This window comes from Polypterus senegalus, chromosome 9 (assembly GCF_016835505.1).
Source record: "Polypterus senegalus isolate Bchr_013 chromosome 9, ASM1683550v1, whole genome shotgun sequence".
Classification (NCBI taxonomy): Eukaryota; Metazoa; Chordata; class Cladistia; order Polypteriformes; family Polypteridae; genus Polypterus; species Polypterus senegalus.
The window spans coordinates 38,048,384-38,073,861 of NC_053162.1; the positions used below are offsets into that span (position 1 = coordinate 38,048,384).

Below are 25,478 nucleotides of genomic sequence, written 5' to 3' on the forward strand. Positions count from 1 at the left end.
ATTGTTATACCATTTATGTATATTTAATAATCCAATGTCAGTTTGCTTGGCATATGTGTATAGTTTACACTTTTTTGCAGAATCCCAAATCTCAAACATGAATTTCCAGCACTTTTTTTTTATTATTTGCTGATAACATGATGCATGATATTATTGGTGATGAATCCATGTTTTAGACATCTCTGATCCAATTTGTGTCATTTTGGGAATTTGTGTATATTTATTTCAAGTTGTTATTAATTTTATTTATTCTTGCAGCACCATTTTGTGTTTTGATATGTATAGTTGCTAGTCACATGACACAGAAGACATGAGACACTTATAAAAGATGTCAGTGTATAGCCTCAACCATAAAGTACTGGATCGAAGACAAAAGAACAAAACACTAATTTTTGTGTGTGTTAGGAGGTGAACAGTAAAGTTAGAATTACGAAATTGCCATGTATCTTCAGACAGCAACTTTGATTTTGATAACTCTTTTTTGATTTTGGTTAGTTTCCATGGCCATGATTCAGTTTCGTCTATTAAACTCCTTCCATCTCTAGGTCATCTTTTCCATTTCTCCTAATCATTTCTAAATATTTGTTTTTTCTTCCAAAGAGTTTCAGTATATGTATTGTAAAACAAAATCAAATAAAGGAATGGGGTACCATTGGGTAACCCCATTTATTAGTAAGCTATATGTTATGATTTTTTGATGGAAAATAAAGGTGCTGCTTAGCAAGTCTTTTGCCTGGTTTTAGTAGAAGAGGTAGAGGTGTGGAGTTAGGGATGGAGTCATTGGTCTTCTTCAGTGTGCCTCTCTATCTCTGGTTTTCGGAGGAAAGGAAGACTTGGGAGTGGTTGTGCAACCTCAAAATCATTTACCAGTGTGCCTTTAAATTTATTTTCCATAAAATAATACTATACTTGCACATTTAATACGGACCACTTCTTCCCACATCCCCTTCAGCTCTACCCTGGGGCCACAACCTAGAAATGAGGTCATGGACTCAAGACAGAGAGAGTGAAAGCATCAACGTTATTATGGAGAGTCCCTTATTCATCACATTGAATATGAACTGATGAAAATCCAGAAACCACCTAGTGACACAGAGATTTGCTTCTTTGTGCAGCCATCCACCATATTACTACATGACCAAAGTGAACTTCCATTCCAATGATTAAATCCTGAGAAGCGGCTACATACTTGTTCCCTCAGCAATTTCTGACTGAGGTACATGGTGAGATTTTCTGTTGACAGTTTAGCTTAAGATGACTCCCAGACTACAGTCAGATGTGTCTTATTTGGAGAATAAAAGGAGAGGAAAACTTGAAGCAATTAAGGTTTCAGCAAATCATTATATGTTAGCTCATTAGGACATCAATTGCATGGCATAATCTAGTAAGCCTTTTCATTCTAGCGATAATTTCTAAATTGGCCACCAGAAGAAGGCTGGCTTTGGCAGCATAGACAACCATTACCTTGAAGTATTTATGGTGGAAACACAAAAACTTAAACATCAACAATACCCTTGTTGTTCTTTGTTATTCATTTGAAGTGTATATTTGTTAACAGGAGCTTAACCAGGGTAAAAAATGGCATTGACCTGATGTCCTGTTAGTTGTTGGCTATGGAGGATTTATGACAACTTGTAGTTCAAATTTCTTAGATGTAACATTTCTAAAAGAAATACCAAATCCAAATACCCCCAAATCCTTCCCTGGTGTACCCTTAAATGTTTCCCCAGTAAAATACACTAAACCTACTCATCTAACAACATGTATATTTACAAAGGATAATAGAAGAAACATGGCTGCTTTCACAAAGAAAAAAAGAAAAATCCACCATGTGCAGTGCTGCTCCAACATATTATAAGTTGTATCATTCCCATCTCTCTGCACTTTGCACAATTTTTATCCATTTTCACTGATGCTGTGTACTTTAAAATATAAAGCTGACCTTGACCTTCACCACTGATTGAGTGGAGAGTAGTGTTAATTAAGCGACAGCAAGGCTTTGCAAAAAGAAAGAAAGAAAGAAAAGTGTCTTACACATTGCTTAATTGTAACAGGGATTGTGGTTTAAACGTTTAGCAAAATAAGCTAATATGTATAAATTATGTAAACACTGAAAGAGGCTGTTATTTACCCTAAACCTTCCAGATACATTACTAAGTGCAACACTTTTCTGTTGGGGGGGAAAAAAATCTTTCCCTGTAGTAAAATGTTGTGACAACTAAGCATGCAAACCTCAGCTTGAAGGCTTGGCTTTAAAAAACTGCACATCAATACTCTGCCAGATTTTTACATTTTAATTTTTAAACAATAAAACTTTAAAAAAATATGTTTTTTTCAGTTAACTTTTAAATACTGTGTCCATATAACTGAGTACAAAATTAGTCCAAAATGCACATCTGCTATTGTTTATTCATATACTGTATATATATATATATATATATATATATATATATATATATATATATATATATATATATATATACAAAATACCAGCAGATGAGAAGTAGTGTGTTAAAGAAGTTATGACAATGAAAAGCAAACATTTTAAAAATAACGTAAGATGATTGTTAATGTAATTGTTTTGTCATTGATATTGAGTGTTGTTGTCATATCTATCTATTTATATATATATATTTATATATATCTGTATATATATATATTTATATATCTGTATATATATATTTATATAAATCTGTATATATATATATCTGTATATATCTATATATATATATATATATATATATATATATATATATATAGCAAAATACCTGCATTGGCAGCGAGAAGTAAAAGAAAAGGAAACATTTTAATAATAACGTAACATGATTGACAATGTAATTGTTTTGTCATTGTCATGAGTGTTGCTGGCATATATATATAAATATATATATATATATATATACATCTATACACATATATATACACAGTTATATATATATACATATACACACATACATATATATACATACTGTATATACACATATACATATCTACATATATACTGTATATACACATTTATATATACAAATCTACATATATATATCCACATATATATATATATTAGGTGGGACTCGATTAAAAAATTAATCCAATTAATTAGAGGCTGTGTAAGAATTAATCTTGATTAATCGTATGTAATCGCACGTAAATTTGCCCCAAATCGCAAATGTTTTTTTTTAATTTAAAAGTGTTTTAGTGGGCGACAGAATCAAATAATAGACATGTACATGAATATTGTAAACTGAAGCTGTTTTAATTTCTGAAAAAAAGCCTTTAAACTGCATTTGAATTCAAAACAGAAACAAAAATATCATCCCTGGTTAAAATTGGGCAGACTTAAAAATAAAGTGGTAGTTTAAGTACTTTAAGTAGATTTTCAGAATAGTATTGTCTTTAAATAATAATAACCAAAATTTCAACATAAAGTGCAGTTTTTCTTCTTAAAAAAATAAGTCAGAAACATAAAAGGTAATTTGACCAACTTAATCTTTAAACTCTGAGTAACCTTAGCCAAAATTATTTTGTACATTAGGCTAAAACAGTGTGATCATTGAACATTTTGTAATTAGATGTAATTAGAATTACTAACGGTCACGGAAGTCCAATGATCCCCAGTAAGAGCCACAAAGTCTGCTTTCTGTAATGCATCTAATTTTGCTTGCTTTTCATTGTGCACAAAACCATGCTTTTATCAAGGCTTCGGGAAGTCGAAATGATCAGTCGTAGGAACACGCTTTATTCCGACTCTAACATTTTTGTAGCTGTGATGTGTGCATCAGTGTAATGGATGTACCAGGAAATGATGCATTGACAAAAGTTCCGTTTGCTTGGAATTGAAAGTGTGATTAAATGCGTTATTTTTAACGCGTTATGGAGTACATGCATCGAAGCTTCTCAGCTGTGCTTGTGCTAATAAAGGGAAACATTTTAAAAATAACGTAACATGATTCTGCGTTAACCTAATATTTTTCATACGTCCCAAACCAAGGAGATGCGAAGGTAAAATGAATCAGTAGCGCGCGTACATACTCAGTGCATCCCCTCTCGGGAATCGAACCTCGAATGTCGGCATTAGAGGCGAAGACTCTACAATTGAGCCACAGCATGTGGCTTGTCTATGTGAGAGTATGTACTGTAGATAGGGGTATATATATACATTTAAATATATACCCGCGTATCGCAGTGGAGAAGTAGAAGTTATGAAAAAGAAAAGGGAACATTTTAAAAATAACGTAACATGATTGTCAATATACAGTAATTGTTTTGTGAGTGTTATTGAATGTTGCTGTCATCAAGGATTTGATTATCATTATTTCTTTCAATCAGGCTCGTATTTGTACGATGTGTTGTGTTCAAGTTACATTCCGTGTTTGTCAATCGTTGTAAAGATGACAGGTTTCATTCATCGATTCGTTTATTACTGCATCAATAAACAGCTCGTCTTCTTCTTTATCTGAGACCTGACACACTGCATGCACGGGTTTTTTACACTGTCTTCCTTTAGCGGGACATTGACTTTTTCCACCGTGTGCTTTGTTTCCACAGTAGCTGCATTTATGAATATGCTTATCAGACGCTTCATATTTTTTGCTGCCTTTTCAACTGTGTAATTCGGTTTTGTTCAGCGCTTTTGGAACTGTTGCTTTTATCTTTGCACTGCGTCAGTTCACGTGAGCCACTCGGTGTACTTGCATCGAAGGTTCCCAGCTGTGCTGGTGCCATCTCGTGCTATGTCCATAGCTTTATTTAATGTTACCTTAGTCCTGGCACTTAAAACTTTCTCTCGCAGTTTCGCTGAGTTTTGTCAAACACCACCCTGACCATCTCATCTTCCTCTCCATAAGCACAGTCCTTCACCCGTGAATATTTACCCGTGGCAGTTTGCTATTGGATTGCCGCTACGGACGGCCTTCTATGGGCAGGCACTAAATTACAAACGCCAGCGGCAGCCTGTCTATGAACTTAATTTAAAGTGTAGGTTTACATCGTGCTTTGTTTCAAGTAGCAGAACTCGCTTCTTATTGTTTCGCTGCCTTCTCAATTATATAATGCATGTTTTCTTGAGCGCTTTTTTGAGGTCTTCCTGGTTTTCTATGTACTGCGTGATTACGTGGAGGCGTGATGATGTCACACGAAACTCCCCCACGGCGTTGAAGCTCATCTCCATTACAGTAAATGGAGAAAAACTGCTTCCAGTTATGACCATTACGCGTAGAATTTCGATATAAAACCTGCCCAACTTTTGTAAGGAAGCTGTAAGGAATCAACCTGCCAAATTTCAGCCTTCCACCCACACGGGAAGTTGGAGAATTAGTGATGAGTGAGTGAGTGAGTGAGTGAGTGAGGGCTTTGCCTTTTATTAGTATAGATATATATATATATATCATATACTGATATATATATATATATATATCAGTATATGATATATATATATATACACAGTAGTTCAGTACAGTATATATATATCAGTAGTTCAGCTTCAGTTGTCACATTCAAATTTGTCATTCATTGCTTCTAATTAATTTTAATGACCTTCAACTAAAAGATATGCATGGCCTACTGAAATCATTACTGTGTTGGAGGTGTCTTGTACTATAAAAAAGGACACAAAAGTTTTTTTACTTACAGAGTCTGTTGTACTCAAAAAGATCTGTTCATGTGAATCATGCTTTTATAAAAATATTATTAGAGAACCTTTGAAGAATTGTAGCAGTGCATAAGACCATATTGAACGGACTTGACTTTAAACCAAGTATGCTTGTACAGCTCTCTGTAGATAAAAAGACCAGATACCATGGAGTAAATGGACATAAGTTTTTCCAGATCAAATAATTGAACATAAATAGGATTGACAGATTCACATCATCCTTCAGGTACAGCATCTGTACACATATAGAGCATTGGTGGTCCACTCTGCCACAGCCAGGACTAAATTCATATTGCTTCTCTTAGATGTAAAATTCAACTATCAGATGGAATCTCTGTTTCTGTATACAAGCATAAGCTTTCCCAAGGAGGAAGAGGAATGTGGTCATTTCGTAATTGGAACAAACCCACTTACCCTTTTTGTAAATAGAGATCAAAACTCCAGCCTATTATCACTTTCCCTTTCTGCTATGCAACACTGAATGGTTGTGTTAGCCAAAACACCTCCATGCAGTGCTTTCAGTATTTCTGGATGGATCTCTTCCAATAGTATTGTCTTTCCACCACAAATCTCTTTCATCTCCACAGTGATCTCATATGCAATGGAGGATATTACAGTGCCTACTAGCATGCTTTCACATCCTATCCGAGGAAGTTTTATTCACCCTGTTTAGAAGTTAAAGTGTTCCTTCCACTTCCAAACAATATCCAAGTTGAGGCTAATGCTTAATCGCACCTCCTAACAACAGCAAAGGCGATGTCCCGCCTACCCTTCCTAAGCAGTCAAATGGTGTGCCAGGTCCTCTTTTAGGTCATCAAAAGTCAATCGCCATGATCCTGCAAAACTACATCCACGCATCGTTCTTTACATTGGCTACTGCTGCATTTGCTGCTTTTTTTGGTTTACAATACTTATCAGTCAACTCTATAAAGTACATAAGATAAATGGAAAAAGATGAAAATAATATATTTAAAAAGTTATTCTGTAAAGTTTGAGTTGCAAACAGAGTAACAAAATCCGTTTGAGAAAAATAGCCTTCAGTAAATGTTTTGTAGGTAAACTTTACTAGTATTGCTTTATTACATTGCTTTTTCATTTTTCATGTTTTAATTTTTGAGAACTGAAATGATGGACTTCTTTTAGTTCACCATTCCCTTACATATTAAGCACTTAGTGAATATTTTGTTTAGTTCATTAGATTTTGAGAAACTTATATAAAAGTCAGTCACATTAGAAAATGGGGTCCATTAGGTCACAGCATTTTGATAAACAATTATTCTTTTGGGCTAACAATTTGTTTTGTCTAGTTTTCTGCAAGTCTGTATTTACCAGTGCTCATAATTATGTTATTTTTATTACTGTCCATTTTATACAGACGAAATGTACTGGGCCGACATGCAAGTGATGGTATTCATGACCTGGGCCTCCCTAACTGGAAGTTGTCTATGTGTCTAGTGGTGGTGCTCTTCATTCTCTTCTTCAGCCTGTCAAAGGGAGTGAAAACCTCAGGAAAGGTATGGTAACAAGTCCTAGATTATTTCAGCATTTAAAATGTGATACTTTGGTATTCTACAAAAACCTCAAGCTAATACTTGTTTGTGATGCCCAGCATTGAGCTTCTGTTACTGAGATGCATGAACTATAAATGTTTTTTCAAATGTAAATCACATGGATTGCTTGATTTTTAATTGTCTAGGTGGTATACATCACAGCAACAATGCCATATGTTGTCCTGCTTGTTTTGTTGATTCGTGGAATTACGCTTCCGGGTGCTATTGATGGAATCAAAGCCTACCTCCATGTAAATTTTCATCAGCTCAAAAATGTCACAGTAAGAGATTTTCATTGATGAATATATTTGTATTCAATAGTCTCATCTCTTATTGTTCACTTTAAATCAGTGTAAAAACATAATATTGAAATGAAAAACTGTATGTTATATTTATATTTGTTTATATTGATATGCTTAATGATTTATAAATGGAATCATATATGGTGTATTTGTGTTTTGTCTACAAGTAGTGTATGAAAATACAAATTGTTAATATCACAAAAATCAAAGCCACTCTTTGACAATTTACATTTACCGGTATGTCCAAAAGTATTTGGACAGTGATACAATTTTCATAATTTGGCACTGTGTGCCACCAAAATGGACTTGAAATGAAGCAATCAAAATATGATTGAAGTGTAGACTTGCAGTTTGAATTTAAGGTGTTTAACAAAAACATTGTCTGAACCCTTTAGAAAAGGCAGCCATTTTTATACATGATCCCACCATTTTCAGTAGTTCAAAAGAATTTGACAAACTAACATATTCATATATGACATATAATATAACTATCATTTTCAATACTTGGTTGAAAATCTTTTGCCATCAGTGACTGCATGAAGTCTGTAACCCATGGCCTTCTCCAAGTGCTGGGTTTCCATCTTACTGATGCTTTGCCAGGCCTTTACTACAGTTGTCTTAAGGTGCTGCATGTTCATTGGACTTTCTGCCTTCAGATTTGTTTTCAGCAAGTGAAATGCATGAACAATTGGTTTGAGGTGAATTGATTGACTTGGTCTTTGAAAGGAATTTGGTTTGCTGTCACAGTATGTTTGGGCTTATTGTCCATCTGTACTGTGAAGTGCCATCCTATCTGTTTTGCAGCATTTGTCTGAATCTGAGCTAACAGTTTAGCCCTGTGCACTTAAGAAGTCATTTTGTAACTTCTGCCAGCAGTCATATAATCAGTTAACTCTAGTGATCTACTTCCATTAGCAGTCATGCATGCCCAAGTCATAACACTATATCCAACATGTTTCACAGATGATGTGATATGCTATAGATCATGAAATATTCCTTCTCTTCTCCATATTCTTTTTTTATCCCTCATTTTGGTCCATACTGATCTCAATTTCATTTGTCCAAAACAAACTAGATTAGTGTTTTAAAAATAGTTTCTGGCAAAGTCTAATCTGTCCTTCCTATGCTTAAAGATTACCAATGGTTTGCACCTTGTGGTAAACACTATTTAATTTTGTGATGTCTTCTCTTGATTGTAGACTTTGGCAATGATAGGCCTACCTCCCAGAGGATATTCTTGGTTTGGCTACTTGTTGTGAATGGGTTTTCTTCACCGAGGAATGAATGTTTTAATCATATAGCATATTTGTCTTCCATGGTTGTCCAAGCTTTCTGGTTTTGCTGAACTACCAGTGCATTCCTTCTCTTTAAGAATGTACCAGATGGTTAATTTGACTATTGTTGGTGTTTCTGCTGTCTCTCGGATAGGTTTGTTTTCTCAATCTAATTATGGACTGTTTCTACTTGCATGGCCAGCCCTTTGGACTTATTATTGAGAAGACACAGTGACAGCTTCCAAATCCAACTGCTTAATAGTTAATGAAATAATGAGGGACCTGCGGTGGGCTGGCACCCTGCCCAGGGTTTGTTTCTTGCCTTGTGCCCTGTGTTGGCTGGGATTGGCTCCAGCAGACCCCCGTGACCCTGTAGTTAGGATATAGTAAGTTGGATAATGGATGGATGTATGGATGAATTCCATTGTGGTGGTGTATAGAGCCAAAATTATGAAAATTGTGTCACTCTCCAAATACTTATGGACATGATGTGACAGCAGTATAATTTTAATAGCAATTAGCTAAAGATAGGACTATTATATAAAACATTGTATTGGTTGATTTATGCAACTTATTTTGAAAACAAAACTGATAATTTTACTTTATCTTCTTCTGATCTTGTTGACTGTTTATGACATATTTTTCCACTTCATGCTGCTTTCCAACTTCCAACTGATGAAAAACATTAAGCTGCATACCACTATATTTTACATTTTTAGAATTTCTCGCCTGTGAAAAATTTAGAGCTGTTAATTTTTAAACTCTCAAATTTTGTAAGTTTTAGGACTTGAAATTAATGTGGCATTTTCAAAATACTGAGTTGTTTTTTACGTAAAGATTTGTTAGGTGGTTTTGAGTTACTTTGGGTCATTTTCATGTTGGAAGATCCACCTGCAATGAACTTTCAGCTTTGTAGCAGAAACAACCGTTTTTTTTGGTTGTTTCTTTCTTTGTTTTTTTCTACCCAAAAGTATACTTTCTTAATAGTGAGTTAATGTGTTCATTGCACTAGGCTCCAGTGCATTGACAACAAAATATCTATAAAACTGTTTATTTATTTTCTCTTATACTGTATATGTATCACTTCTAACATCAAGCACAATGTATGAATTTCCAAACAAACACATAGGATTGTATTGAAATCACAACCTCCTTTTATTGTTTTTAGTAAGGCATTTCTTCTGGCATCCCTTCCATATTGTTTTTGGGGGTGGAAGTACCATCTGATTGATATAGAGACATGGTGACCATGATTAATATGTAGTTCTATGTAATGCTTAGATTATTTGTTTCCTTTACCATCTTCCTCACTGTATGGGACAAAATGCAATTACATTCTGTTCCTGGTATGTTAAATACTGTTTGATAGTTTTGAGCATTTCAATTCTATATTAAGTAAATAAGATTAAGGAGTAGATTTAATTTTTTCTACATTGTAAAGATTAACAACCTTTTGTTTTTCTTTCTTTTTTTTGGCCTTTGCCACTATGGTGATGAATGACAAAAGGTTATCTCCTTTTATAACTTGGGAATGAGTTGTATTTCAATAAACAAATAATTTTTACAGATGTGTAATAAACATTTGTTTTGAAATTGCTACTTTTGAGGATATCCTTTTACAGTGAATATCACAAGTCTACACATCCTTATTACATTTCAGATTTACCAGACAAAAATATGTTTCACCTTTGGTAAAATGTCACAACCAACCATGTGTCAGTAAATAATAAATGGATCATTTTAGGAAAAAAATAGTTAAAAATAAAGACAATTATAAAAGTGTGAGTGGTGCCTCATATAACATTGTAAAGTTTGTTTATTAAGAAGTGGAAAAATATGGCACATTCAAGATACAGTATTACATCAATCAGTACATTTATTCAAAACTGATAACCAAGGAAAATTAATCACATATACCACCAACAGGCCAATGACATCTTTAAAAAAACTACAAGAATTTATGGATGTAACTAGTCACCTCCATGCAAATAATAAACATTTGATTGAGCATTACGGCTAGTTGTCAAGTCAAAAGCCACTTCTTATACAGATACACATACACATTTTGCAAGAAAGAACCATTTTAGGAAATGTGTTACAGTCTGAACATACCATGGCAGATTTTTTTGCCTTAATTCATAGATATGTTTGGTGCAAAGCCAGCAAAGGTCATCACCTAAAAAACACTGTTCTGTATTTGCTGTCAAGCATGGTAATGGCAGATAGGGCTACTACACTTTAGCTGCAGTCAGGAAATGAATACCTATAATCAAGTTACTTTGACGCAAGTCCCAATGCCCTCTGCCAGAAATCTAAATTTAAAAATGAGTTTCACTTTTCAACACAGCAAAAAATGAAGGGACAACACAACCAAGAAATGACTTACAAAAGGAATATCAGTGTCCTGAAAGGCCATTTTAGAGTTTGAATCTAAATCTTATATAATATCTGTAGACTTTCTTAAAGAGTGCTGAGCAAAGACAAATTCTTTGCATTTTGACTAGACTGAACACTTCTCTAAAGAATATTGGAATAACAGTGAAGACTTATCCAAGCACAACTACAGCAACAGTCAAAGCACAACATGCTTCCATGAACTATATAGGGCAACCAGAGTATCTTTATACTGTATATACAGTATTACTCTACCATGGCTGTCAATTTGTCTGTCCAAGATTTTAAATCACCTTTTGCTCACAAACCGTTTGAGCTATTGACCTGAAATTTGGTACACATACTATGTGATATCTACTATCCGCTTCCGGGGTGATGATTGACCTCCAAGGTTATTCCTCTTTTTATTTTTATTTTATTTTATTGTAGAATCATCTCTTGGCAGCGGCCAGCAAGGCAGCCATACAGCGCACGTGTATGGGCACTGTTCTCGTCCCTACCACGTTCGCTGTCACTTCCCCTACCTCTTCATATCTTAAAACATTCTTGAGGCAGATTGAAGACTTAAGTGTCAGCTTAAGTGAAAAATTAAAGAAAACATACTAAGTAATTGCAACACAAACACTGACTTAAATCAGTTTTAACGTGAAAAGATGCCGACAAAAGAAGAGAAGAAGCAGGCGGCTAAGGTGGAGAAAAGAAGAACTGCTCAGGAAGCAGCAAGCGCATCAACCTCTGAGAAAACAAATACTAAATGTACAGAGAAAGAGTATGAAAACTATGAATACTCAAGTCAAGTGTATTCACTGCATGTTATCGTGCAGTCCACCGTTACTGTTTTTTAATAATTGGAAACTTTCAGTAGGGATGTGTAGACGATTAACTGTGGTTCATTATCTGTACTGTATATCCAATCCAAGATTTAAAAAAAAAGATTAAATGAATGGTGACAAAAATTCTTTCCTCTGTATACATTCAGTGGTTTTTCAATTGCATCATAGAAAAATGTGACATAATTGAAATGGAACTACTCCTTTCCCAGAGACTGCATACGTGGATATGTATATGCATAATACCTGCATGTGTATATATGAGGTGGGAGAATATTAGTTTGTTTTTTTTTAATCTTTGGGTGTATTTGCCTTTTTTTTAACAGGCTGTCCCCCAAAGTCTCAAATTCTATGTGATCCTTACAATTGTCAGAGCCATGATTACCTCCTCTAAAACAACAAATACAAAAGCATTTCATCTGACTTTCAAATTATTCAAAGTTGTGGCTTAATTCCTATTTACCAATAGCAGTGTGCACTTGTTCTTTTTACCTCATTGTCCATTACTTCCTACTATATCTTCCTTTTATACTGTACTGTATGTGAAAGCATCATGGGATACCAACAGTTGTAGAAAGGATCATTCCAGAAGTTTATCATAGTCCCTCTGTACATGATCAATGTAGCCAGCAAGCACACAGTTTCCCGTCTTTCATTGTTTTAAGTTTTCCTATCAGTTTATATTGACTAAATACAGGCATATTCCATAGCACAGAGTGCAAGTAGAAACTGTTTCTTTTAGATGGCATCTAACTATATAGATAAATTGCTAGATGATATAGGGCTCTGTAAACAAGCTAAAACTTTAGCTGTTATAAATTATTAGTCATCATAGTAAACTCATAAAGGGTTCATCTTCATTTTATTTAAATTAACCTGCAGGTGAAAAAGTTGTTGCTTTTTATGAACCACGTAAGGAAAAATAATTATTCAGTTATCACTTGTTCTATTAGGTGTTATTATCTTCTTCCTGTAAAAAAGCCTTTAATTGATCATGAATAATTAGAAAATTTGATATTTCCTAAGTCAAAGTTATTTTTTCATAATCATGGTATATGGTAATTTGTTACATGAAGTTGTATTCTAAAGTAAGCTTTTTATAAATTAAAAAATACCTAGCTTGCTCTTGCCTTTTATATGGAGGTTAGGAATACGGAAGTTCCAATGTGAAAACACACAATGCCCACATTCCCACAGGACAAGTTTGGAATCAAGAATTAACTAATACATATCTTTGGAATGTTGGAGGACATTCAAACTAATCACAGGAAAACCAACACAGACTTAGGAAGAACATGCAACTTCCACATAGACAAATTCCATCATTTTCATGTGGAGTTCAGACCAGGTGTGTTGGATCTGTGAGGCAGCAGTGCTATCCACTGTGCCACTATGCCAGCCACAGATCTAAAAGTTTTTATAAATGTTTAGATCCTTAGAATTTGTATGAATATTTTTCTACAAAGTTGTCAAATTTTTAAAATAATCTGTGTCTGCCTTTTAAGGTCTGGATCGATGCAGCAACACAAATCTTTTATTCACTTGGTGCTGGATTTGGAGTTTTAATCGCCTTTGCCAGCTATAATAAGTTTGACAATAACTGTTACAGGTAAGGGTGTTTTCCAAATAATATAAATTAAGATTTTATTCAGATTTGTCTGACAGTTTATGTTGTGATTTGTGTCAGATAGTGAATCTTTTGAAGCAAATTAAATTTATGGGTTGTTGTATTAAGGGTTTTGATCTATACTTCTACTTTTTTTTTACAGTGTTGTGACAGGCAAATCAATGATATATTGTTAACAGTTAAATCTGGTTCACTATCTGCCTATCTATCCAAAGAGGTGTATGTGTAATACATATACGCTGTTATGTGCAGCTGCTAGATATAAGTTATGAAAGTACACAAATTTCGCACCTGGCTGTTGTATTAAAATTTATGGTTAATGCAGTGCTTATCAACAACATGCTTATTTATGTGCATAAAGTAAACAATAAAGGCATTAGGTTTTATTTTTAAAAATTCTCTTTAAGTGTTTTTTTCTTTCTGAAAAAAAATGTAATAAATGTAATGTTGGAAAATGTAAGGAAGTATATGAAATGAAGGAAAATGTAACGAAGTATATATGATGAAGTGTTTGAAATTAACCCTACTAAATCAAAAATATTTTCTGAGTATAAGGGAATAATTTTGCCTCATAAATATTTGTTTCTGTAAACATATAAAAGGCAATGTTTTGATTAAATCAGTTTAGTTATTTCTGAAATAGTATTCCATTTTCACAGTTAATCACAGTTAATCACATATACCAGCATACATATAATATCTAATGATATTATTTTTGAAAACTTTCTGGCAAATCTGTATGCTTCAGTCCTTTCCTGCTTGATGAATGAATTTGTTGTTTTAATTTTTCACTGTATTTTTGTAATTAATACATTAATTTATAAAAGAAAGAAAACCTCCTTTCATGCTTTTTTCCCTAGTATGTCAAGACTCATTGGCTATGTATTGCCTTGAGGTAGATACAGATCAAGTGAAATATGAAGCAAGAAAATGGAGATGGATTGCCTCCTAGCTGAAGTCTTAATAGTATTAGATTCACTTTCACCTTAGGCACTTCTTAGAGAATGTTTTAAGCTTTTTTTTTGTCTCTATTCCAAGAATCTATATTATTGTGTTTATGTCTCTTATTTTTCCTTATCTTTTTATAAAGTAACATGGTATGTCTAAATTAGAACAGATAATATTGTTAAATTTTCATTAGGTTGTTTACAAGGCAGCATTTTAGCAAATGCTGCAATTGTGTATGGTCTTAGTCTGTAAAAAACAGAATCTTCTAGGATTGCCCAAAGGCCCCATATTAGAATGCATTGTCTAAAAAGAGTTTTCTAGCTTAGCTTAATTAAATCACAAATCACACAACTAAATAAAAGGGAAAACATGTTCTTCACAAACATTTAGTTTTCATGCAGTTTTACTCATTCCATTTCCACTTGTGGAGGAATTATGAGTATACTGTCCAGGTAACAGTGTAGTTTGGAGTTAAAATTTTAGCTGTTGGTAAAAATAATTATTACACTGGATTGAATCAGTGCATTCAATTTTTACCTGACAGTTTTATTTGAACTGTTTAGCTTATCACAATACATGTTTATACAGTATATTTCTACACAGTGGCGTAGCATGGGTGTCAGCCGCCCGGGGCGGAGGAAAATTTCGCCGCCCCCTTATTTAGGTATTTCAGTTTAAAAGACTAAAATATACAGTAATTCTTTGCCGCTCCCTAAAAGTGCCGCCCGGGGCAGACCGCCCCTGCCGCCCGCACTACGCTGCGCCACTGTTTCTACAATAACAAAAGGAGAAGTGGCTTGCTAAAGTCAAATCACGGAAACCATTGAAGAATACTGAACAAACAATTTTGTGGTTTCACATGCCATTGCTATGGCAACTAGCCAAGTTATAATTGTAGATGGAAAACCAACATCTACATCAAAGTTTACATGTAATACTAAAATATTAGTGTCTTTTAAGAAAGCACATAGTGCAGTTACTGTGCTTGTTATAGCTTGTTTGTCAGTTCTGTGAAAATACATAATACATTTGAAATTACTATTTTTATATTTATAAAATGTCAGCAAAGACCTGCAAAGACAAAATTTTTCAGACAGTCCAAATAACTGTAGCCATTTTCATGATGTCTCTTGCTAGGAGGAAAAGCATAAGAAATATCAAATTCCCAGATGAAAATTTCATATCTTAATTTCTTTTCCAAGAATTTTCAGTGTCTCCTGCACATATAATACACCATCTACACTAAACTCATTGGCCACATTATCTGATCCACCTATCTTTACCACTTGATTGACTGTTGAATAACAGCATCATATGTAAAGACAATGTTATACAAACAAACAGTACATAGACAAATCTTTTATTTGCAGTTTACAAAGCTTTGAAAATATAGATGTACTGTTATGAGTGTATGAGGAACAGTAGCCTACCGAGGTGTTCATGCTGTCACAGATGTATCAAAAATGGAGCATAACTCAAATAATATCCAATCAGCAATTGTCACTTCTGTTAATACAATAGCCACAAAACAATTACATAAATAATAAAGAATAACAGATGTAATACTGTCAGTCATCTAATAGCCGAGTATAATACTAGTGTTAGATACATCTTTCAGAGCACACGACTCGTTTTATGTTGGAAATGATGGGAGTATAGCAGGTGATAACCCAAGACTTCCACTCTTGTCATCAGAATAGATGGAGATGTAGCTGAAGTCCATAGGCTAAAAAACACAAACATTGGGACTGAAGGACTGGAAAAAAATTGCCCGGGCTGATTAACCATAGTTCTTCTTATAATGCTGAATGAAGAATGAGAATATGATACAAACCTAGAAATTCATTGGACGCAGCAGTTTAGATTGGTATGGCAGTTTAAGAGTATGGAATAACTTTTCATGGCATACAGTATATCCATTTGCATAAACAGAGCAGTGTCATAATATACTGTCAGTAGACGTTTTCAGCAAAATAATACTAAGTTGTGCCAGACTAAGAGTTCTACAATGGTTGCAGGAATAAGACATTGAATTAATCTTTATTTGGTAGACTCCCCAGTCTACAGATTTCATCTTAATCAAGGATCTTTGGAATAAGAAGACAAAAGCTATTCAGAATAGTGATCTACCACAGCTTTGGAGTAAATTAGCATATGTATGAGCCAACCTACGTTGTATAGCCGTCTGTCCAATGAAAAATAGACAGACTTACTTTCAAAGGTGGAGCTACAATGCGTATTGACTTCACCATCACCTTCAGCTAGTGGAGCCTACTAGCACTTAGCATTGTAATATCTCTCTCTTACAGACAATATGGAAATTGGTGCTGCAATTGTGGAGAAAATGTTCAAACCGTCCGTACAAACACAGACAGACAGAATCAAAGAGAATGTAGAGAAGTATGCACTTCCAGCCATCATCAATGACAGGAAACACATTTTTGCCCTGAAATAAGCAAAGCAATGTGTTCTTTTATGGATTGATCAAACAAATAACCATTAATATAATTTTTGTTTCTTGTACCTATGTATTTTTTGGTGCTGCTAAGACACTGCCAGTTTCCCTTTTATATAAACTGGCCTAGGCCACTTATCTGTGTGCATATATAGCACACAGGAATGAGGATGAAAATGTCAGTGAAAACAGTGGTTAACTGATCTACATTTTTTAATATTCAGGGTAAAATGCTAGCTGGAACAGATGCCTTCCAGATTTTCCTTTTGTAAATGATTTAATGTACTTTATATTCACAGAGTTGTAGCCTAAACCCTCCTACTTTACTAGATGCCTTAATGAAAGACTTAGTTTTTAGCTTCAAAATAGAAGTAAAATGTGCCTTGCTCATCTGGAAGTAATATTTTAATGTAACTCTCTTTATAGGCCCTGCTAGCTGTTTCATAAATGGTATCAAACTCTTCTCTGTCATTTTACCTTCTGCAGGTCATACCAGGATGGTACATTTAACAGTTAACTAAATGGAATGAAGTATTCCTGTTATTTAAAGGCTATAAAGAGTGTATTTATTTATTCAAAGCTTTTGTTAACACAGGTATCCTTATAGTATTTAATTCAGGATGCAGCCATATAAGCACATTAAGCTCATTAGGTAACAGTGACTTATGAAGGGTGCCATGTGCAATATCTTTGATTGCTTTATTAGTTTATTTTTGGTGCATCTTTACTGTAGTATCAAACCCACACATCTCAGTTAATTTATTTATTCCTGAAACCTTTTTATCTGTTTTAGTGACGCGTGATTCTGGAACATCTTAGTAGCATCAGCAGTAAGACAGATCTAGATGAAGCCCCCATCCATTATAGGGCACACTCAAAAGCACACTTATACTTACTTACACAAGTAAGTGTTAGTGTTTCCTTTTAGTCTAATACACATACATCTGAGATGTGAGACGAATATGCTAGCATCCAGAGATAAACCTATGCAGACATGAAACGATTGTGCCTATTTCCTACAGGCTTAGTCCACACTACAATTTGAATCTGGACTTCTGAAACTGTGAAGCAACAATGCTAACCTGTACATCATTGTGATAGCCCATGCATATTATTGAATTCTCAGTTTTTATTTTTTGTTATAAGTTCTGTGAGTGTGAGATAATAATGACATTGAAAATGTTTTAAAAGCTTGCTAGAAACCACACAGTATAGTTGAAGTAAATTAGAACTTCAGATATTCTTCACAATTTATTTAAAGCTTCACTACTACACTGGACCATGTTCATGCCAGTTACTTTATTTTTAACAAGTTTAATGTATATTGGATATGTTCCTGTTCTATAAATTTAAACTTTCTCTGTTTCCATATCATTCTGAATGTATTTTAAGTTGCAGTTACAGTCTGGCTAACAACTGTGAGCTTTCTGTAAAAAACTGTTCTCTTAATGAACTCACTGCAAAGGTTGCATTGATAGAGTTAGTTCTGTACTACATTGCAGAATTTCACTGAGTGTTGACATTTCAGTTACATAAACCTACTGCACAAGCTCTGTTTTTGTAAGTGGTAGGGACTGCATCAACTGCAGGATTGCGTAGGAGAGAAGGAAAATTTAAGAACATTTAGGTTGTGGCGGAACTTGCACTAACGTGAGACATTTTTTCTACTTGAGGCAATGAAATCAGCTCTTTATAGAGAGATAATTAATACTTTTCAGAAACTTAGAAGACTTGCACAGTATGTGTTGTGTATATTCAGAAACTCAATTTACAGTGTTTGACTGGGATTTCTATTTGAATTACCTTCATCGGGACACACGTACCGAATATGTATTAATAAGAGATTGGGACACAATAAAATGCATTTGTTTTCAGTAACAGACATGATCTTGTTCTCATCAGTGTATTACAATATACATTTGTGGTATAATTTTACCATGGATGTTTCCACAGAAAGTAACTCGTAAAATGGCAGTAGTCATATTTTGATGGGGGTTCTGCATTTCCTAAGTACTGGACTTTGCCATTCATTGTAGAGCCTGAACTGCTGCTTTCATAACTACAGAAGCCAGAAGAACCTCCACTATTTTAATAGCTCTTTCACTGACACTAGCTTTGGAGTTTCTAAAACTGTAAAAAGTGATGTATTTTACACTTAAGATCAGTGCATCCTATGGTGCGTTGATACAAAACATACTTTGATCCTAGACACTGGTTGTCATCCTGCAACTAGTTGATTTATTTTCTATGAAAGCTGTTGCATCACAACATAAGCATGCACATTTATTTATTTATGTTTGTTACAGAGATGCCCTCCTCACCAGCACCGCAAACTGTGTGACTAGCTTTTTCTCAGGATTTGCTATCTTCTCTGTACTTGGCTATATGGCTGAAGAATATCATGTGGAAATTGAGAAGGTAGCAACTGAAGGTAATTAAAGTTGATACATCTGTTCTTATTTTTTGTTTTTTTCAACTGACTGTTAATTTTGCAGTTTCATGGCATGTACACTAATGCAGTTATTCTCAAATTTTTACTTGGAGTAACACTTTAGTTTCAGATTATTTTCTGCATCTGATCAACTCAGCCTACTGCCATGTGTAGCTTGTGCTAATCCTGAAGAAACTGGGTAAAGGCAGGAATGGATGCAAGTGCCAATACACTACAGGGCGTAATCATTCACACAGCCATATTTACTTATACTCTGACAACATAATCTGCAGGTTTTCATTTCAGACACTTTATGCTTTTCACTGAAGTCCTCCTGCTACTATTTCCAAATTTCTAACTTTATTTTATCAAGGAATTCCTAAAAAGGGTTGTTCATGCTATGATAGATAGATAGATAGATAGATAGATAGATAGATAGATAGATAGATAGATAGATAGATAGATACTGTAGATACTTTCTTTTCATATTTAATTTAATGGTCTGATCATTTTAACTGTTGCTTGCTATTGAGCACATAATTGGTGTATGAAGCTGATATTTATTAGCTGCGTTTCTTTCACTGACACCAACCATTCACTGACATTTATACTTCTGTCTGCTGTGATCTGTTGTAACTGTCAATTGGTACTCACTGCAGTGTCTTTCTGAATATAGAGTAAGATAAGAAAAAATCAGAGCAACTTAAATTAAAACCAGAATGGGTTGGAGTGAATACCTGTATTTACAGTAGGTTTTTGGAAAAGAACTTGAGAATCAATGCTGTCATGTAAATTCTAAATCACCTTTACGTAGTTAAGGAGCCTGTCATGGAAAAAGAATAAATCTTACACTGGAATTTCACGTTAATCATGGGAATATCATTCAAAACAACTTTACTTTGTAGTGTTTCAGCAGTTGGTTGTACATCAGCTTTTAATATAAATACTTTTTTTTATAAGTACTTTTATGCTACCACTAATTCTGTTGGAATACAGACACTCAGAATAACTTTGGGAATGCTGTGCATGCCCAACTATATGAAATATGATCAGATCACTGTAAAATATCAAAAACTAAGCTATTTAGCTGAAGTCATTCAAGTTTTTATGACATTGTTTTTTTTCTGATTCTAGCAAGCCACTGTTTTTAGCTAATTTAAATTGCATCAGTGTTCTTAGCACTAAACATGAACATAATTTAAAGTTGGAACTTCCTTAAAATTGTTGTTAACTAGTTTTGATATAGCCCCCCAAAACATTCTTGCTTATTCCCCTGTGAATGAAATACCTGTTTTGGGGAAAAAAGAAGAATGCCAGATTGAGAAAACATTTTCTGTAGTACTGCTGCATATAAGAATGGTAGGGGGAGGGATATATGGAGTAAACTGAATGCTAAGTTTTTGTCCAAAATCAAAGTTGCAACCTTTGCTATCAAACTTTAAATTTTGATATCAACATTATTACTATCAATATCAAATTTTAAGACCATGATAGAAATTTTAAAACTTTATCAGTTTTTCAAAACTTGACATCAAATATTAAAAACCTTTATATTAAATTTGAGTATCCTGGTATTGAAATAAAAAATGTGAATAATGAACTCTGCACCTTAAAACCTGTTGAATGATTCAAATATTCTGATTTTAATTACTACTCAATATCAATTTTCTAAGTAATGATATCCAATATTAAGAAGTCAATATCAAATTTTAAAATGTTTGTATTAATTTTTAGATATCAAATTTTGACCCCCTCAATGTCAATATGCAAAATATTGATATCGGACATTGAAAAAATGCTATTAAATTTCCAAAAACTCTTAACAAATGTGCAAGTGATTATCATCCTCTTTAATAAAACCTCTGTGTGCGTCCAGGTGTCCGTGTGTGTGTCTTCTGGTGAAGTGCGCATGCGCGGGGCCACATGGCACGTGTTCAGTCTCTTCCTGTGCATTCCCTGTGTGTGCAGAGAGAGAGAGGGACACACACAGAGGTGTGTGCGCACGAGAGACAGACAGACACGCAGGCCCGCCCAAGAGACAGACACGCACGCCCGCCCACCCGAGAGACAGACAGACACACACGCAGGCACGTACGCACGCAAACACGCACGCACGCACGCACGCACGCACGCACGCAGGCAGGCCCGCGCGAGAAACACACTCACACACACTCGCACACACTCGCACACACACGCACGCAGGCCCGCGACAGAGACAGACACGCACGTAGGCCCGCGACAGAGACACGCATGCACGTACACACACACACACACACACATGCACGCAGGCCCACCACAGAGACAGACACGCATGCCCACCCGACCACATGCACACAGGCGCACGTGTGCATTGTTGCAATGTTACTTTTCTTGGTTGTTTATTAGATTACGGATTTTTAAAATGTTAATTTTTTTCCCTGTGCTTAAAACTCATTAAAAAAGGTGTTTTTAGCGAGCGGGTCGTAAGGCTATAGCAAAAACTCTTGCAGTGTTAGTTTTCTCTGTTGTTCAAGGTTTTCTTAGTGTTATTCAATGTTTTTACATTTAGTTTACTATTACGCTGTGCATTCAATGGTATAATTAACTATATTTGTGCTTAAAATCATAAAAAATATATATATTTACATACAATTCATACGGTCTGGAACGGATTAATTGTATTTACATACAATCCTATGGGGGAAATTACTTTGGTTCCACCAAGGTTCCACTGTATTACTGTCTGACAAAATTACAGGCATTTTACGGATATACAAACCAGTATTACTGAGAGAGAAAATTAAAGGCACACAATACAGTGACACATATTACAGCTACATACAAGGTCCCTTGCCATTTAATATAGACTGTTCCTACTAATGTTTATGCACTACTGTTCTAGCGCCCGTTATTGTAACGGGCTTAATGTCTAGTCTATACTAATAAAAGGCAAAGCACTCACTCATCACTAATTCTCCAACTTCCCGTGTAGGTAGAAGGCTGAAATTTGGCAGGCGTATTCCTTACAGCTTACTTACAAAAGTTAAGCAGGTTTCATTTCGAAATTCTACACGTAACGGTCATAATGGTTGATAACGGTCAACAACGTCGACAACGTGTTGAACTTTCTTATTTATAGCCCCATCTTCACAAAATTTGGTAGGTGGCTTCCCTGCGCTAATCGAAACCGATGTACGTACTTATTTCGATGGTACGACGCCACTGGCGGCCGCCATATTGAACTTTCCAACGTCACTAATTTTCCAACTTCCCATGTAGGTAGAAGGCTGACCCCATCGTCACGAAATTTGGTAGGTAGCTTCCCTGCGCTAACCAAAACCGATATACACTTATTTTGGTGGTATGACGCCACTGTCTGCCGCCATATTGAAGTTTCCAATGTCACTAATTCTCCAACTTCCCGTGTAGGTAGAAGGCGGAAATTTGGCAGGCTCATTCCTTACAGCTTACTTACAAAAGTTAAGCAGGTTTCATTTCGAAATTCTACGCGTAACGGTCATAACGGTCAACAACAACCGCCATGTTGAACTTTCTTATTCATGGCCCCATTTTCACGAAATTTGGTAGGCGGCTTCCCTGCGCTAACCGAAACCAATGTACGTACTTATTTTGGTGGTATGACGCCACTGTCAGCCACCATATTGAACTTTCCAACGTCACTAATTCTCCAACTTTCCGTGTAGGTAGAAGGCTGAAATTTGGCAGGATCATTCCTTACAGCTTACTTACAAAAGTTAAGCAGGTTTCATTTCGAAATTCTACGCGTAACGGTCAACAACATCCGCCATGTTGAACTTTCTTATTCATGGCCCCATCTTCACGAAATTTGGTAGGCAGCTTCCCTGCGCTAACCGAAACCAATGTACGTACTTATTTTGGTGGTATGACTCCACTGTCAGCCGCCATATTGAAATTTCCAACGTCACTAATTCTCCAACTTCCCGTGTAGGTAGAAGGCTGAAATTTGGTACTTATATCGGTGGTATGATGCCACTGTGGGCCGCCATATTGAACTTTTCAACGGTCTTTGTTACTTATGGGCCCATCTTCAAGAAATTTGTTACGTGGGTTTCCAACACTAACTGAATCCTACTTACGTACATATATACGTCCATAGCCTGCAGCTCGGTCACCGTGTGAGGTGGCGTTGGGTCCCCCATCCCAATGCTTCCCACGTTGTTGGCTGCCTGCCTATATAAGGCCATCTGTCGCTCCAGTCTCTACATTCCCTTCCTTGCTTCGCCACGGGATTCACGTCTCCCTGCTGATAACTACAGACTTTTTATTTAATCCACGGCTTCTCTGCTGTTTTATTGTTCATTTATTACGATTATAGTTATTGTGTAGGTATTTTAGACTTACTTTACATTGTTCAGGTATCCATTTCCTTTATCATTCCAACCGTACCCCCATTAACATGTCTATCGAGGTGATCACCATCGATCAAAGAACTGTCACTTACCGAGTGGTTTCCATGCCCGGAGATGGCACCTACATTTTCCATTCTCTTTGTTATATATTGCACTGCCATATCAGATTCACTCTAGATATCCAGAGGAACATTGTGTCTTATGTATTGAATGACTGGGACAGGTTCAAGGTGTGGACTGATGACGGTACAGGAGATAATTATTCTACACAGGAGCACTAGAAGAGTGAAATGCTTAAGCCCTTCACCTATGCATCTGCATGTCAGTTGATGGCTGCCGGTTGAATTGTTCGGTTGTCGCTTTCAAGTGTACCGAAATGGCCAAATATTTTACACCTTTCGACAACCGCCAATGCCTCTTAAACATCTTAGATTAACAGGTGACGATTTCAGTAGTGGACACTTTGATGTTTATGAATGTTTAAACTCTCAAAAGCTGGATGTGAAGTTATCGAAGAAACCGTTTGTATGCTTACAACGCTTGACAGATGCGAATTTCACTTCAACACAACAAGTCCTGCAAATACTGTCGTAATTGAAACAAACCATGAAACTGAAACCAATTATGACAGCAGCAATCCAAGCTGTGAGATTTGAGGCAAGATTGCTTTTCACATGGCCAATTGTACGTTGCATGCTCAAGAGTAAGTTCAGCGCACAGCTTGGTCATATTACAACCGGAGGGCGGAACTGACAATGTGGTATACAAAGAGATCCTTAACAAATAATTATTGGTATATTTTTCCTCAGTTTAAAAAGGTTTACTCCTTCTTCTTAATAAAAATTTTAAGGCAGTACTTCGCCACTGCGAAGCGCGGGTATTTTGCTAGTATGAAATATAAAGTTAACAGATATTGCCACTTTGAATTTTTTTCTCCAAAAAGTGTCATTAAATGCTAAAATGGCTTTCTATATACTCCCTTGCATCCAAAATAACTTGCAGACTCTCCCTCTTCATTTTGTACCATATTTTGTGTCAGTTGTCCTTAACTCCAACACACACAATCCATACCTTTTCCCAGGTGTTACAACCTGGTCCCTGTCAGATTCCCATTTTGAAATTGGTGATATCATTGAAAGTGTTAAGTCCACAAAGTTAAAAAACCATTTGTGGGTTCTTGGCAACGAACATATTTTACCAAATTGGGTCTCTATCACTTATTTGAATACTTATTTTAATGGTTCCATGATGAGTACCTCCTTCTTTGTCATTATCTATAACAGGGGTCCTCAATCATGGTCCTGGAGGGCCGCATTAGCTGCAGGTTTTTGCTCCAACCCAATAGCTTAATAACAAGCACTTATTGCTCAAGGAACTCTTCTGCTTCACTTTAGTTGTCTCGCTTGTTAAGATTTTGAACCATTATTGCTTATATTAGTCTTAAACAGTTGTATTCTTGGTTTTTAGTATTGCTCCTAATTAGCAATAACATGCAAATGACAAAAGAGAGAATTACTCATCCATTTTAGCCATCAAATCATTTGGATAATATCCATAGAAAGGGGAACAAAATCTAGGATATGAGAATTACCTGATATAGCAGAGTTAAAGCACTAACAAGCCATGAAATTAAATTATTATCAAGAATTG

General features: G+C 35.3%; 1 protein-coding gene across 2 annotated transcripts in view; it reads left to right on the forward strand.

Annotated features, from left to right (window-relative positions):
* The window catches only part of slc6a2 (solute carrier family 6 member 2), a 105,333-nt gene that overhangs the window by 30,416 nt on the left and 49,439 nt on the right, over nt 1–25,478 (forward strand). For both annotated transcript variants that reach the window (XM_039762928.1, XM_039762927.1), the window contains exons 5-8: nt 7,023–7,161; nt 7,344–7,478; nt 13,503–13,606; nt 19,334–19,458. In XM_039762928.1, the coding sequence (XP_039618862.1) occupies nt 7,023–7,161; nt 7,344–7,478; nt 13,503–13,606; nt 19,334–19,458 (503 nt within the window). The remainder of the gene's footprint in view (nt 1–7,022; nt 7,162–7,343; nt 7,479–13,502; nt 13,607–19,333; nt 19,459–25,478) is intronic.